The 14,040-nt window shown below is 43.5% G+C and overlaps 1 protein-coding gene across 2 annotated transcripts in view; it reads right to left on the bottom strand.

Annotated features, from left to right (window-relative positions):
- Positions 1-14,040, bottom strand: part of sptbn1 (spectrin, beta, non-erythrocytic 1) — a 133,684-nt gene that overhangs the window by 11,610 nt on the left and 108,034 nt on the right. For both annotated transcript variants that reach the window (XM_079559846.1, XM_079559845.1), the window contains 15 exons: positions 13,124-13,261; positions 12,733-12,853; positions 12,050-12,265; positions 11,253-11,672; positions 9,902-10,104; positions 9,687-9,777; positions 9,169-9,315; positions 8,654-8,917; positions 7,183-7,407; positions 6,047-6,136; positions 5,682-5,960; positions 4,896-5,026; positions 4,613-4,817; positions 3,076-3,450; positions 2,203-2,289 (listed from right to left, as the gene is read on the bottom strand). In XM_079559846.1, the coding sequence (XP_079415972.1) occupies positions 2,203-2,289; positions 3,076-3,450; positions 4,613-4,817; positions 4,896-5,026; positions 5,682-5,960; positions 6,047-6,136; positions 7,183-7,407; positions 8,654-8,917; positions 9,169-9,315; positions 9,687-9,777; positions 9,902-10,104; positions 11,253-11,672; positions 12,050-12,265; positions 12,733-12,853; positions 13,124-13,261 (2,992 nt within the window). The remainder of the gene's footprint in view (positions 1-2,202; positions 2,290-3,075; positions 3,451-4,612; positions 4,818-4,895; positions 5,027-5,681; positions 5,961-6,046; positions 6,137-7,182; positions 7,408-8,653; positions 8,918-9,168; positions 9,316-9,686; positions 9,778-9,901; positions 10,105-11,252; positions 11,673-12,049; positions 12,266-12,732; positions 12,854-13,123; positions 13,262-14,040) is intronic.

The following is a 14,040-nucleotide window of genomic DNA, read 5'->3' as shown; positions in this document are numbered from 1 at the left end:
TTCAGTGACCCAGCGGCTCCAGGATCAATCGTTTTTTAGGTTTTCACTGCTGATTGAACCGTATCCATGGTTACATACACATTCCATTACGAAAACCTACCTGAAATACTAAACAACCTGAAATAAAACTGATCCTGTAGAATATTATGAGCCACCGGGATGGAAAGCGAAGGTGCCAAGCTAACCACCCACACAGCCACTGGGTCACTGAAAGGTCAAATACGCACAAATATATACAGAAAAAGTTGCAGAGTGCACCTTTAAAATGAAACTGGAGAAAGCATTGTTTGTTTAAGCCGAGGGTTGTATAAAAGATGTCAAAGTTCTTAAATTAGCAACATTTTCATTATGAAAAATCAAATTGAATCGAAAATCGAGATCGATCAATATGAGAGAAAAAAAAAAAATCGAGATACATTTTGTTGCCATATCGTCCAGCCCTAGTTCTATTCCTCCAGATGGCCAGAGATTCAGTAATTTCAGCCCCGCCCCTAGTTACATACACCAGGGTTTATACAGGCAGAAGCAAGTCAAAGGTAATGACTTTGATGCCACAAACGGCGAAAAAAACCCCCCAAAAAACATGCATATTTAATTTCTTAAGATTTACAAACATTTCATCAAACAGAGGAAAGAGAATTGGACAAAATGGGCATTTTTTTAAGCAAAAAAATCCCAAACTGCAAATGAACATGTTTAAAAGCATCATTTGGTATTTTCAATGTACTTATATAGTAAAAAATGATGAGCAATGTCATTATTTCCCAATACATTCAGATTTAATGCCAGTTTGGCATTTGAGGCCTTGATATTGGCCAAATTCTTTAATGACTTTTAATGCTTTTTAATGCCCCGTGGAAACCCTGATACATTTTCATTCTATTCCGTCCCTCCTGATTACTAGAGCCGCGCTGAAAGCACTGAATCTGGAGCGGTCATCATTCATAGACCCGTAGTTACATCTGTAACTTCAGTTCTCTCTGAACAAGAGGCTCATGCAGTTCACAATGCAGTACTACATTAAGAGAGTTAAACATTTAAGCTGTACATGTAAACGTGATCGAATGGAAGACCAACTAAACTAACGCTTGTCCTCCTTGTTATTTTATTACCGTTTTTTGTTTGTTTTTTCGTATATATTATGGTATATTGTATTTATTTTGTAATTGCAAAATTCTAAAATAAAGTAATAAACATTTCAGATTAATAATGCACAACTGTAACTGTAATTATATATACGTGTGTTTCAAATGTTCAATAAAAGAGCTTTTAAAGAACTACTAAAAGCAACATTACAATATGCAGGTTACTTTTGTTCTGTTTTACGGTCAAACTAAGTTTTTATGAGCACCCATGTAACTATGAAAAACTATTGTAGGCAGCAGACACCAGTCAGACACTGTTATCTAATGGTCTACAAGCAGCTGAAGCAGCAGCAGATAAGCGAATTCAACAAGCTCTGAAATCTAAAGGCAAACTAAAGCATTGCTCTCTATCCCCTCTCAACTGTGTCTGGTTCTACAGCTGAACTGTGACTAGCATCACAGTTTACATTAGGGAAGTTTGACTTATCGCTCATGCAGAACCAGTCATCTTGTAAAGCAAGAAAAGGTCAGCAAAAATCCACAGAGCCGGTCTCAGTCAAAGGCCAGGCCCTGGATGTTTGCGCTGCGCTGTGTGAGGAGACTAAAATGACTCATTTTAGTCGGGCCTAAAGACGGCAGCCACAGTGATGCAAAGCCAGTGCCTTAAAGAGTCTCACCTCTCCCTCTCTCCTCTGGCGGACAGGCAGACAGCACAGTACATACATACAGGGAATGGTCAAAACACAACATGGTCAACAAACGCTCAGATCTGTAAGAACTTCAATGACATCCCGTTACATCCTGGTTATTCAAGAGTTTGTCAGTAAATCTCAACTGTCCTGAGAGCATGGAGAAAAAAAAGCAGCTTCATCTTCAAACCTCACTTCTTTTGTATCACAGGCATTATGTAATCAGTGTGCTTCAATAATGGACACTCGCATCATTTTGACCATGCCCTGTATGCTAGCCTTCTTGTATTTGCATTTACTGTTTGTGGCATAGTTGTTTCTTTGTTAACATGTTTGTGAAAGACCCTGAGGAGGCAGTGCAGCGCATCACCAACATCAAACTACCCAAAGTCATGCATCCTCATGTAGTCAGTCTGTGCATGTCTCACCTCTCCTTCTCTCTTCTGGATGTCGTCCGCCTTGTCCCCGGCGTACGCCGACTGCAGACGGACCGCGTCCTCCTGAAGCTGCCGCACCTGAACACCATCAACATAGGGTTTGATTCAGAAAACAGGCCGCGGAAATTTTAGATTTAAATGATTTTTTTAAAAGCATATAGACAGCCGTAACTTGTAGCACGCAGCTAACATTAGCATTATGGCTAGCATCGTTGCTGAAATAAATGAATATTTAAACAGGACCTGGCTGAAAAAAAGCAACTGTTGGATATTTATTTGCAACATGTAAAGAAAAAAGAAATACTTGACTGGAGAAGTCTTGTGTGTTTATAATTAAATATTTTAGCCTTGAAGATAAAGGCTGATGTTAATTTGACGCCAACAAATGGTAAAATAGCTCTGTCAAAAACATTCTGTGCACAGCTGTGAGAGTCTATTCATTCATATTTTGGCGGCCTAAAGTGGCATGACCCATCGGGAAACATTCTGACTCTCCCGAATATTATCCTTGGTCAAAAGGTTCTGAGCAGGAGGGACGCATATTAGTGATGCATGGGTCAAGTTTTTTTTTGCCTGCATTTGGAGCAGTTTTTAACCCGCCCCGGCCGGCACCATTGTTTCTATTTTTAAACCCTGCACCGCCCCGCAACCATTAAAAATGACACATTGGAAAATAATAGGTCTGATTGGACCACAGCTTTGTCCGAAAATGTGCAAATCAGCAAAAGGCAGCAAACGTTCTAATCACTCCTAAATTAACGGGACTAGCGTGTCTGATCTTTGATGTCACAAAGATTTTACAGGATATGTCCACTTTAAAGAGATGCGGGTTTATAGATCTGAAAGCCCTCTCCCTGGTCGTACCTGCGTGCCCAGCGCCTGGATGTCGTGCTCGAAGGTGGTGTGCATCCTCTGCAGCGTCTCCACCGTGTTCTGGTCGCGCCCCAGCTCCTCGGGCAGCTTCTTGTGCTTGTCTAGGATGCGGTTGAGGATCTCCTTGGCGTCATGGTAGAACTTGTGCAGCTCGTAGGAGGCGGCCAGGATCTGCGTGCGCGTGTCAATGAGCTCCAGCAGGTCGGCCCAGGCCTCGTTCAGCCCGTCCTTCCACTCGGCGATGGTGGCCGCGTCCCCGTGCCCCGTGTTGATCAGCTCGTCGGCCAGCCGGTTCACGGTGTCCACGCGCTCCTGGCCGATGTTCCCCGTGTCGCGGGCGAACTCGCGGAAACGCTCCTGCAGCATCTGTGCGAGGAAAGGCAGAGGGTTACGGAGGGAGGCCGTCCATCACTCTTCACTTAGATAAGATAAGATAAGATAAACCTTTATTGATCTCACAAAGGAGAAATTCACTTGTTACAGTCGGCGTTACTTTACAGTCTTATTGTACAGTCTGACAGCAGTGGGGATGAAGGCTTTGCGGTAGCGCTCCGTCCTGCACTGAGGGTGTCTCAGTCTGCCACTGAGAGAGCTGCACAGCTCTTCTACAGTCCCGTGCAGTGGGTGGGAGGTGTTGTCCATGATGGAGGTGAGCTTGGCTAACACCCTCCTAGCAGAGGGTAAGGTTTACACAAAGAACTTATATAGATATATAGAACCATAAAACTGGAAATTATTTAAAAAAAGACTGATTCTTTGAAATGTGTGTCGTTTATTTAAGCTGAAACAACCAACAGGGTTTCCACACACAAGCCGCGGCAAGTCAAATGTCCTGCTTTCTAATGCCATTTTAAGACCTAAATACTAAATCTTTAATGCCACAGATGCCAAAAATCTTAGCATCAGTGGCATTAAAGGAGTAACTGGTTGAAGAAATGTTATAGAGGTTGATGAGATAAACCCGAGCATGTGGCCATGGGTAAAACATGCCAAGTCTACACTATAATTCTCTCTTCAAGGCGACAAAATGATCTGATAAGGCAAAAAACTCTGTGCCCGCTCAATTCAAACGTTTGGCACCACAGATTTGATTCAAATTCCTTAAAAGTGTTATGACCTCATCTTTTACTGTACTTCATGTATTCTACAAAACAGGGGTTCTCAACTGGGATAAGCCTTTTTTAAATATTTATTAAATTTTACTATCTGCCGACAAAAAAACTAATATTATGCCAAAAATAATGGTGTTTTCAAATGTGGCTTTTTTTTTTTGACATGTAGCGAGTTGGAGTCAGTATATATATCTCTGGAGTATATATATCTCAGGAGTATATGAGTTCTGAAGATGCATTTTCTGTCTCCACTGCACCTACTCTCCCTCCCACCCAATTTTTAAGAAGATGAAGAAACAGAGCCTTCAGCTGCTTTTTAGAAGAATCAACATAGTCGTCCACACAGAGGAAGGTCGTTCCACAATTTGGGCGATATTATTGCGATCTCTAAAAGCTGGTTTAAGTCCCACACTCACAGTGACGTGCTCGTAGTCCTGTCCCAGCTCGTGCGACCCGGCCACCACCTCCCTCTCTGCGATCCACTGCTCCAGGTCGTCCACCTCTCTGTTGAGCTGGAAGAGCCTGAAGCGCTCGTCCAGTTTCCCCCGGCGCTCCTCCGACAGGTCCTTGAGTCCGGCGTAGAGCTTGTCCACCTGGGACTGACGCATGCCGATGCGCTCGCTGGAGGGACACACACATGTACTTTAGATACTACAGGAACATACCTAAAGAGGAGGTTTAGGCATGGGTGCGCCTGACCTGTCTGGGTGTCCCACCGCCACCAGCCCCCTGCTGGTGGAGGAGAGCTGGTGCACCGTGTCTGCGTAGTCCTCCACAGCCTGCTCCAGGATCTGGTGCTTCTTCAGCATAGCCACGGAGCTCTGCTCATCCTGAAGACACAGAGGACACACACTTTTAGGCACAAACTGTTTAGGTTACACTTTATCATACACTACCTAAAATGTAGTACATCGTCAGCCTCTTGGCATTACTGCATGAATTTGCCTCGTGGCTGTGATTGGCTAAAACAAGGCGCGTTTGATCCAATCAGCTTAAGGGAGCTACTTCACACTGGTATTACTGTGAAAATGTTATTTGTACTGTAATATCAATCTGGCTCTTATCTGGCTATCAAAAATACAATATGATGCAAAATAGGTGACAATGCCACGAAGCTGGACATTTTTAACGCTTGTCCTCTTTAGATTCAGGGGTTTAGGAAACTTGAGTGGTATTGTACTGTATACGAGTTAATGGCATCTACCCTTCAAGACAAACCTCTGTATCTACCATGTGTACTTTTAATCAAATAAGGCATTTTATTGTCATGTACGAAAAGAATCAACCTGCCATTAAAGAAGAGCACTGGGAGCCCACTACAAATTCAGCTCTTATTTTGGAAGTAAATATTATACCATTTTATACAGAGAAAATGGAAGCTATGTGGTAACTACTGGCTATAGCACAAATATTAATACATCAATACAAAATACTTGCTAACTTCAGTGTGTAAACCTTCAGAAAAAGCAGTGATGAGACTCTCACCTTGGCCTTCTCCTCAGACATCATGTACAGCTCCTGCTCGCTCATCCAGGCCTCCGCCTCCGCTGCGTCGAAGTAGTACTGCTGGGCCTCGTGCGCTTGGCTCAGCCTCTTGTGCCGCTTCTCGGTCTCCTGGCGGATCTGCGCCCACAGCGCCTGCAGCTCGTCCAGGCGCTGGCGGATGGACTCTGCCGTGGACGTGCTCTGCCTCAGCACTGTCTGGCTGCGCTCGAAGATGTCGTCGTAGCGCGGCTGGTGGCCCTGGATCTCCTTCTGCAGCGTCTACACGGGGGGTCATATACCGAGCATTAGGTTAAAAACAGAGCAATGGTAAATAAGAATCTTTAGTTCATTTAGCGAGACTTTACCTGGTTCTTCTTGATGAGCAGCTGGACTGTCTGCAGGTTGTGTCCGTGGTCAGTAGAAGTAGCGATCGGCATCCTCTCCTCCACCCACAACTGCAAGAGACCAGACAAATATTACGTCAATGGTTCACATTTTTTGCCTCGTGTACCCCTTGAGAGTCTTTCATTCTACTCAAAGTGCCCCTTAACTCTGAGGTACAGCCGATCATTTAGAAAATGATGCACTGACTCAGATTTATTGGTATTTAGTGTTAAAAATAAAGCAAAAACACTTTTCTTTTGAAAAAATATTGAAATACTGTTCAGTTTGACCTTTTTAGATTTGAAATATTTCCAAATACCCCTGGGGTCCTGTTCCCCTACTTGGGAAACATGTGATGGGCGCATCAGGCACATGACTCAGTGACTGTGCTTTTCTTATGGACGCTGTTCATTTCTTCGACTAAAATATTTTCATATATATAATATATATATATATATATATTTTTGGCAACAATTAAATGTATAAAATGTGCAAAGTCGACCTCCTGGTCTTGCATTTTAATATAAAGTAAGTAATAATATCTATATTATTTTTTGTAATGTCCCTTCTACCCGGATCTCAGCGACTAATCAGAGTTGAGCATCCTCCCATGTCGACCAATGAGACAAGCTTTTCCTGTGAACCAGCCAGTCAGGTCCAATCAGGAGAGAGGGGAAGGAGCTTAATCATAAACTTTTGAAAATCCTGTTACTGCTCTCCTCATTTAGAAAACTAACAAGGGCTTTCTGGTTAAAGAGGGGAGGAAATTTCACTCTATCTCTCTTTGCACTTTTCAAACTTACAAACTATCACTTTAAGAGAGTAAAACTATGACTAAATTGCAAACAACAGTTTTCATGATTGAGAAAAGCTAAATAAAAAAGTTAATTAGTTACTAAAGAATAGCTTCTTTTGTGGAGATAATAGTTTCTGGTTGATCGCATCAATTTAGATAAAACATAGTTGTTTTATGAAAACAGACATATCTAACTCTGAAAAACAGGAACATTTCTCGTAAAAATAGGATTTATTTTTGTCATAAAGACAGAAACTAAGTCTTCAAAACTGAAATTATTTTCGTGAAAGCAGAGACTGTAAAAAAAACTGCCGCACTCACGATCTCATCCTCCATGTCCCTGTTGAACTGGTGGATCTCGCGGGACGCCATCAGCATGTCCCTCCTCTTCTGCAGCGGGGCCTGGAGACACTGGAACTTGGTCTCCACGCTGATCCTCTGCCCGTCCACTTCCTCCGAGCCCTTCCCCTCCTGACTGAGGGCCTGGGACTGGGACTGCAGCTCCTCCACCTCCTTCTGACGCACGTCCACCTGGCTCTCCAGCATCTGACCACAACAACAACAACAGCGGGACAGTTAGACGGGCTGTGTGGGCTCAGCGCTATTGCAAAGAACCATGTAAAGTTTCCCTACACATGTGGCTGATGCAGATTTTAGATGACTACATGAAAAAGGCTTATATCTTGTTCACATAATACTATGCTATACATTTAAGTTGTAACAGGTTAAAGATTGTGAACACCCTATGAGCTGTTTCGTTCATGGTGCTGTATAATATATTCATCATGAGTTTAATAATATATTCTGATATTCAGATGAACTATGTCTCTTCTGTGATTGGCCGCTTGGCGCTGCCTCCTCCTGCCTCACAAATCCTTAGAGAAACCCAGGGTTAGTGAAACCGACTGGTAATGTGCTTTGTAGCAGCACTGATCCAAAAGCCCCATGTTAGGGTTTGTTCACACATGGAACACATCCAGGATAAGATCAACCAGCTTCGTAGTACAGCCTGCTACAGTGGCTCTATAGAATTTCAATGATTTCAGGCACAAAACATTTCAAATCTGGTTTCATCTTTCAAAGTTTAGTCAATTAAATAGAAAGGAATTGACAAAAAGGTAATGATATTTAATTTTAGTCATATTAGAATTAAATATTACATTTTTAATTTCATATTAAAAGGTGGCTGTGTGGGTGATTAGCTTAGCGCCTTAACTTTCCATCTTGGTGGCCCGTATGATGCTAAAGGATCCCTTTTATTTTTAGGCTTTTTAGGGTTACTAGTAGGTTTTCCGAATGAAATGTATGTGTAACCATCGAGACGGTTCAATCAGCAGTGAAAACCTACCAGAAATCCTCAAAAAACAACTGATCATGGAGCGTCTTTGGGCCATGAGGATGGTAAGTAGAGGTGCTACGCTAACCACCCAAGCATCCACTGGGTCACTGAGAGGTCAGATATGCACGAATATAAACTTATGTTTTACATAAAAAGTTGCATAGTGCACCTTTAATTCAATCTAATTTAGATTTCATTAAATCATTTTAATTTATTATAAACAATATTTAAATACGTTTTGAATGAAGCTACGTTTTGCTTATTTCAGCCAAAGGAAAAACTGTCAACAATATAAAAATGAAAAGAAGAGCTTGTTTTTAGCCGTTGAAGGAGAAAAGACGAAAATGTCGTCAACACTACCACCGCTTCTGAGATCAGAGGAGATCAGGCATTTTCGGCGAGCACAGACCAGGTTACCGGCTCATTCCCGGTCTGTTATGGCACGAGCTTCACCTGTTGCTTCTTGAGCAGGATGTTGACGGAGGTGAGGTCTTTCCCGAAGTCGTCGGACAGCAGCTGACCGTCCATTTCCATCATCCACTTGTCCAGGTCGGCGCAGCTCTGCGTGAACAGCTCGGCTTTGTTGGCGTCGAACAGGCACTTGGCCTTGGTCTGTGTGGTGCCCTCCAGGTTGGTCCACATGCCCTTCAGGGAGGCCAGCTTCTCCTTCACCATGGCCCCCGTCTCGGGCTTCTCCGCCATCAGTGCCTGGCCGTCCTAGAAGACACACGGGGGGGTTAGTCAGACATCACTGTATAGGTATTTTGGTCCTTGATGAATTGTACACACACATAAATGACACATGAAGGAACACCTTATAGAAGTATAGTTTTCTGCAATATTTGTCCTTGATGAAATGTCCATAGTTAAATTATTCCTTTGCTATTTGACCAAACCGCATGTAGTTTCAGAGAGTTGACCCATAAACATTTATCTACCTGTTGCTTTGCTCTTTAAATCTAACGAACCTTCTCGATCTTGTCCAGCCACTCCTTGTTGGACTGCAGCTCGGCCATGAAGGCCTGGTGCTTCAGCCACTTGCTGTGGAGGTTCCTGGCCTCGTCGTACGACAAGTCCTGGGCCGTCAGCATCTTCTCGTTGATCCACAAGGACAGCTGACCAAGGGAGAAACACAGTCAGAGGGCACGCTTACACTGGTCTGAAGAAACTACAGGTAAAATGACAGATAATCCTTTAAACTAAAGCAGACGAAGGAATAGGGATTTTTTCTTACTCAAGACATGTGTGGAAAATGGGGAATAATTTGGAAAATGTTGGGAGAAATTGTGGCAAAAATAAGTAAAAAAGTAAAAATATTGGAGAATTTGAAAAAAAATTGGCAATATAAGTTAAAAAAAAAAAGTCAAAATAATGCAAAAATTGGGGAAAAAAAAGAGGGAAAAATGGGGAATAATAATAATAATAATAATAAATAAATAAATAAAAAATCGCAACATTGGCACTGCATGAAAGCTCTGGCATGTACCTCTTGACAATCCTGGAGGAACTTCTGCAGGTCTCTGTTGTCCTTCAGCCTCATCAGCAGCTCACTGGCGGCTTCTCGGTTCTTCTTACGTCTGCGCCACAAAAAAAAAGTCTTCAAATGTATCCAACAAATCAAATATCATCTTGAATTTCATCCAACAGAAACGCTGAAAACAATTTTCTAAAAGACAAATGTTAAATGAGGAGAGTTTATACCTAGATTCGATGGAGTCCACCTTCTCCTGGATGCGGTCAGCGTTGATGTTCCCGTCGGACGCGAGGCGCCGCCCCGAGTCCACCACGGCGCCGATCTTCTCCTCATTGGCGTCCATGGTGGTCATGAAGTCCTCCTGCTTCTTTATGGCTGCCTCAGCCCCCTCCAGAGTGGTGGGCATCTCTGTGTGGGCCAGCACGTACTCCTACAAACAAAGGAGAGCGCCACACGATGTTACGCAAAACTTTATGCGCACTAAAATCAAGTGATGGAAATGCAGTTTTTGACTAAGTAATGAGTGATGGGAACTCCAAGTTTGTAATTAGAAGTCTCAATTCGTATACAGCCCCTGCTCCCTAGAGGCTTTTTTGCACATTTTTCAAGATGGACTTCGCCCATGTTGGACAGAAGTGATGAAATAAACGGCAATCCCATGAATTGCAGGCGGTCTTGTTAAAAAAAATATATTCTCCCAGATGCGCAGGACTCAGTGCTCACACTTTGAGGCGGCATTCATGCTGAAGGCAAATTTAATCAAGTTTCGCAAAAAACTTCGTCCAGAAGAAGTTCGCCCAAACTCGCTCTGGGATGTGCAAGGCTTCACAGTAGAACATGCAAACTACTCTTGCTCAGTTTTAACATACTGTACAACATCAACAATAGGACCGGGGTCTCCAAACTTTTTTTATACAGTGAGCTACTTTTACAAACTGAAACTATCAGAGAGCTACTGTATCTCCAAAGACACCTGTGCAACTATGAGACTATGAGGAGGACTACACCCTGGAGAGTTTATAGCAAAGATATTTCAACAGAATTAAAGAAAATGACTTGAAATTGTCCCTGTCCTTCACTTTTTTTGCCTGTGCAGATTCTGTTCAAAATGTTCAGAACAAAATGAAAATACATCTAAAATGTGACTTATCCAGCTCGTGTAAAAAAGGTTGAAAGGCTTTGACGAGCGACTATCCCGAGCTACTGGTTAGAGATATAGGAAAACAAATGAACACCTATTCATGTCATTACGGTGGAAAAACAGCAAGCTTAAGTCCTGTGTGTTGTAACATTTCCTGGATGTGTCTGGATTGTTTGTCTTGTTCATTGTCCCTTGTCTTTTGTCCCCCCTGCACAGGGGACACCGTTTAGCCCTGGTTTGTACTTGGATGGAAGACTGAGAAGACCAGTTTGTCTGTTTGCCCTGTCATTTGAACTGTACTGTTTCCTTTTAGATTGTAGAATAAAAAAGTAAATAATAGAAAAAACACTTACTTATTCTGACAAGATATAGAATCTGGCTAGCAGCAAAACAACAGAGAAAGTCCAACTCCACAAAGGCAGTGTGTGTGCTGGTACCTGGTTGTTGAGGAAGGCCTCGGCCTGCTTGGTGTCCCTCAGGAACAGCTGGTAAGCGTGGGACTGGGACAGCAGGTTCTGCCTGTTCTCCCACATCTTATGTAGTTCGTTCCAGCCGGTGTCCAGCGCCTGCAGCCTCTGCCGGAGGAACATGTACTGGGCGTCAGTCTGGCCCTGGGTCACCATCTCCCCCATGTCCCTCATCTTCTGGTAGTCCTCCTCGTAGTTGCGGATCTCGTTCTTGATGTTCTCGTGCTGGGCCAGGAGCTTCTCGGCCTCGGCCAGCGTGTTGGGCATGTCCTCAGAGGCGATGGCCGTCTGAGTGCGGGACAGCCACGACTGGAAGTCATCCAGTTCCCTGAGGAACTGCTGCAGCTTACTGGCCTCGCCCAGGGACTCCTCACGGTTCTTCATGGTGCCCTAAAACAAGACAAACAAGAACTATTAACTATCATTCTTCATATCGTGTCCATCTGTAGGACTGTGTACCTGATGTCTAATCCCTGAACAACACTTTCTTTTCAGGACCTAATAGAGTAGGGATAGAAATGAAGAAATCGAAGGGAATCTGAGAAATCGGAATCGTACGTCTCCTTCATTAACGATTGCTCTTATCGATGGTGTTTGGGCCGCTGCCTTTTTACACCAATTTTTACTTTCTCTGTCATCACAAACTTAAGTCTCGGAGGGAGTAGGTAACAAAATAACCACGGCAGTCTGGTTTATGCATGGGGGAACAAAAACCTATTGGGGTGAGAACTGTGTTGGTCTCCATTTCAAATTGCCCTCTGACTGACCTTCATCTCCCCCCAGACGGCGCTGATCTCGGCCAGCCTGCCCTTGATGGCCTCACTCTGATCCGGGTGCTCTGTGCCCAGCCTCTCCGCCTCCTTGTCCAGGTCTCCCAGCTTGTCTTCGATAGCGGCCAGGTCGCGCTCCATCCCGGTGAGCTTCCTCTGCAGAGCCATCACCCCCGCGAGGTCGTTCCCCAGCTCCTGAGTCGACTCGATCACCTGGACAGAAAAGAATAGGGAGTTACATGTCGGCCAAACAGTTCTAGTTCAACCTCTGTTTGGAGAAGAAGGGGCACAGAATCTCGTGAAAAGAACATCTGTCCAACTGTTGAGCCTGGGGGTGGATCCATCATCCTTTGGTGTTGTATTGCAGCCAGTGGCATAGGGAACATTTCATGGGTAGAACGAGGAATTAATTCAATTAAATTCCAACAAATTCTGGAGTTGAAAAAGCTAAAGTTCAAAAGGCAAATGGCTTCTACAAATGGGCAACAATCCTAATCCTTGAAGATCTAGGGATGAACCTCCAATCTCAGCTCTGGCAGGCTTTTGTAAGGAATAAAGTGCAAAAATCCCTAAAACCAGAAGGCTCTTGGCTGCAGAGAAAGGCGTTTAAAGATGTGATACTTGCCATTTGGAGGCATTAACTCTTCGTTTCTCCCTTGCTAGTGTTATTGCCAGCCTACCTTGGTCTTCTCCTTGATCCAGGACTTGGTCTCGTTGCAGTCCAGGTGGTAGTTCTGAACGCCAAGAGCCGAGTTGAGGCTGTCCTTCTTCTGGTCCACCAGGTCTCTGAACGTGCCCCACCTGCACCAGCACACGAGGGGTTAAGCACTTGGAACAAAATGTCATCCAAAAAGCAACTTACTGTCTGTGCAGAAAAACAACAACAATTCTCGAAAATCTTTCAAACTTTTTGAAGTCATTCTGATGCATTTTGCCTTTAGTAAATCCCTATAATTGATCCTCCCAGATAATCTCATGAAAGGACCCGACTAAACCCAGTATTAGACGAACTTCCCTTTCTGAGCGCGTTAGAAAGGTGCAGGGGTAATCTGGTCAGCTCACTGGGATTACCTGGTGTTGAGGGTGTCCTGCTGGGTCTTGATCTCCTTCTCGCTGGGGTGTCCGCTGTGGATGAGCTGGCGGGCCACCTGGTTCACCACGGCCACCCGGGAAGCCTGGCTGTTCATCTCCGGCTCGAAGCTCTCGAAGCTGAAATGATACGATGCAGAAACGGACATTGACATTGCAGGAAGAACTAAACAAATCGAACCTGAGCGGCAAAATACAATAACAAGACATTTTGCCACCCACAGTGGATAATTATGACATCATGTGCAATACCTGCGATAATTTTAAAAGTAAAAAAAATAATAAAACGACTGAAGGCATTGATTTTCTGATCTCGATCAATAAAGCTAATTAATAATAAGTAATAATCTACTATAGCTAGAACCTTTATATTGTATCTTTATATCCCTATTGCTGCAAGTAAATTATATTTAAGCAACAGCTTACAGTAAACCCAGCGTTCAACCAAAAGGCTCACATTAAACGATAAAAGATTTCCCCAGTGAGGTGTGGGAGTCGGGAAGCTCGATTTGACCCGAGTTCCTCCAGTTGAGCGTTCGTTTGTTTGTACATTTTCCAACTGGGGAGAAAGTTCATCCCAGTTCTCTTGTGCATAAACAACATGGCTAATGCTACAACTGCTAGCTAATAAGATGCTACCATATCACACCACATATACATCACAACATGCTAAATAATGTTATATTGAGGGCTGTGACGAAAAGCAAACGTTCCCAACGCTGATGCAGGGGTTAAGTTTATGTTCATAATTACAGTATTTCGCTATTCATTAATTTGAATTATTTTTTGAGTCAGGACAATGCATATTAATCAAAAATGAGTTACAACAATGAGAGCAACAGCTAATATTCAACCATTGTCCTCAGTCATGTTGTCATCCACTACACTCCTTTCTCCAC

The sequence above is a fragment of the Gobius niger genome (genome assembly GCF_951799975.1).
Source record: "Gobius niger genome assembly, chromosome: 7".
NCBI lineage: Eukaryota > Metazoa > Chordata > Actinopteri > Gobiiformes > Gobiidae > Gobius > Gobius niger.
The sequence above is the reverse complement of the archived record's forward strand: the minus strand, read 5'-3'. Positions and strand labels throughout refer to the sequence as shown.